General features: G+C 44.0%; 1 protein-coding gene across 2 annotated transcripts in view; it reads right to left on the minus strand.

The window, feature by feature from the left end:
• The window catches only part of MRPL45 (mitochondrial ribosomal protein L45), a 45087-nt gene that overhangs the window by 41631 nt on the left and 2246 nt on the right, over positions 1–1210 (minus strand). For both annotated transcript variants that reach the window (XM_011959840.1, XM_011959841.1), the window contains exon 3: positions 197–314. In XM_011959840.1, coding sequence (XP_011815230.1) covers positions 197–314 — 118 coding nt within the window. The remainder of the gene's footprint in view (positions 1–196; positions 315–1210) is intronic.

Below are 1210 nucleotides of genomic sequence, written 5' to 3' on the forward strand. Positions count from 1 at the left end.
AAAAAAAAAAAAAAAAAGATCAGAAGGCCCACATTATTCTGCATTAAACACAGACTCTACTACAAAGAAGAAAATACCATCATGTTATTAAGAGAGTGATACCCAATCCAATTAACCTAAAAAGATCTCTTTGGGATAAAGTAGCAACAAGAAATTGTTATTCTAATACCAAGTCCCAACTGTGTCAGACACCTACGACATTTGCGATGCCACAGTCTTCTTCATTCGTTCAGTTCTCTGTATCAGTCCCTCCTTTGAAAGAGATGATATGCGTGCATCACCCTCAGGAGGAACATAGGCATCAAATATACCAGCTGTAATAAGGGAAGAAAAAAATTAAGAAAGCGTTGAAAGATTGAGAAAAACTCATAAAACTGAAGTAATGTACAATTGGGAAGGGTTGTGGATATGAAGTAGACTAATGAAACAGACTTCCATGTAGAGAGAACTATGTTACACTAAAAAAAAAAACAGAACAAGGCCGGGCGCGGTGGCTCACGCCTGTAATCCCAGCACTTTGGGAGGCTGAGGTGGGCAGATCACAAGGTCAGGAGTTCAAGACCAGCCTGGCCAAGATGGTGAAACCCCTACTCTACTAAAAACACAAAAACTAAAATACAAAAAAAAAACCTAGCCGGGCATGGTGGCACATGCCTGAAATCCCAGCTACTCAGGAGGCTGAGGCAGGAGAATCGCTTGAACCCAGGAGGCAGAGGTTGCGGTGAGCCAAGATTGCGCCATTGCACTCAAGTCTGGGAAACAAGAGCAAAACTCTATCTCGAAAACAAACAAACAAACAAAATCAAATATATGGTTAAAAAAGGATTCAACACACTCCAAAGTCAACTCCCTAACTGATGTGACAAAAATTACCAATAAACTCAGGGATGCTAAGAATCAGAAGGCCCGCCGGGCGCAGTGGCTAACGCTTGCAATCCCAGCACTTTGGGAGGCCGAGGCAGGCGAATCACGAGGTCAGGAGATCGAGATCATCCTGGCTAACACAGTGAAACCCCGTCTCTATTAAAAATACAAAAAAAAAAAAAAATTAGCCAGGCGTGGTGGCGGGCGCCTGTAGTCCCAGCTACTCCGGAGGCTGAGGCAGGAGAATGGCGTGAACCCAGGTGGCAGAGGTTGCAGTGAGCCGAGATCGCGCCACTGACTCCAGCCACAGCTAGACTCCGTCTCAAAAAAAAAAAAAAGAAAGAAA

Source organism: Colobus angolensis, unplaced genomic scaffold (genome assembly GCF_000951035.1).
Source record: "Colobus angolensis palliatus isolate OR3802 unplaced genomic scaffold, Cang.pa_1.0 Scaffold50, whole genome shotgun sequence".
NCBI classification, from domain to species: domain Eukaryota; kingdom Metazoa; phylum Chordata; class Mammalia; order Primates; family Cercopithecidae; genus Colobus; species Colobus angolensis.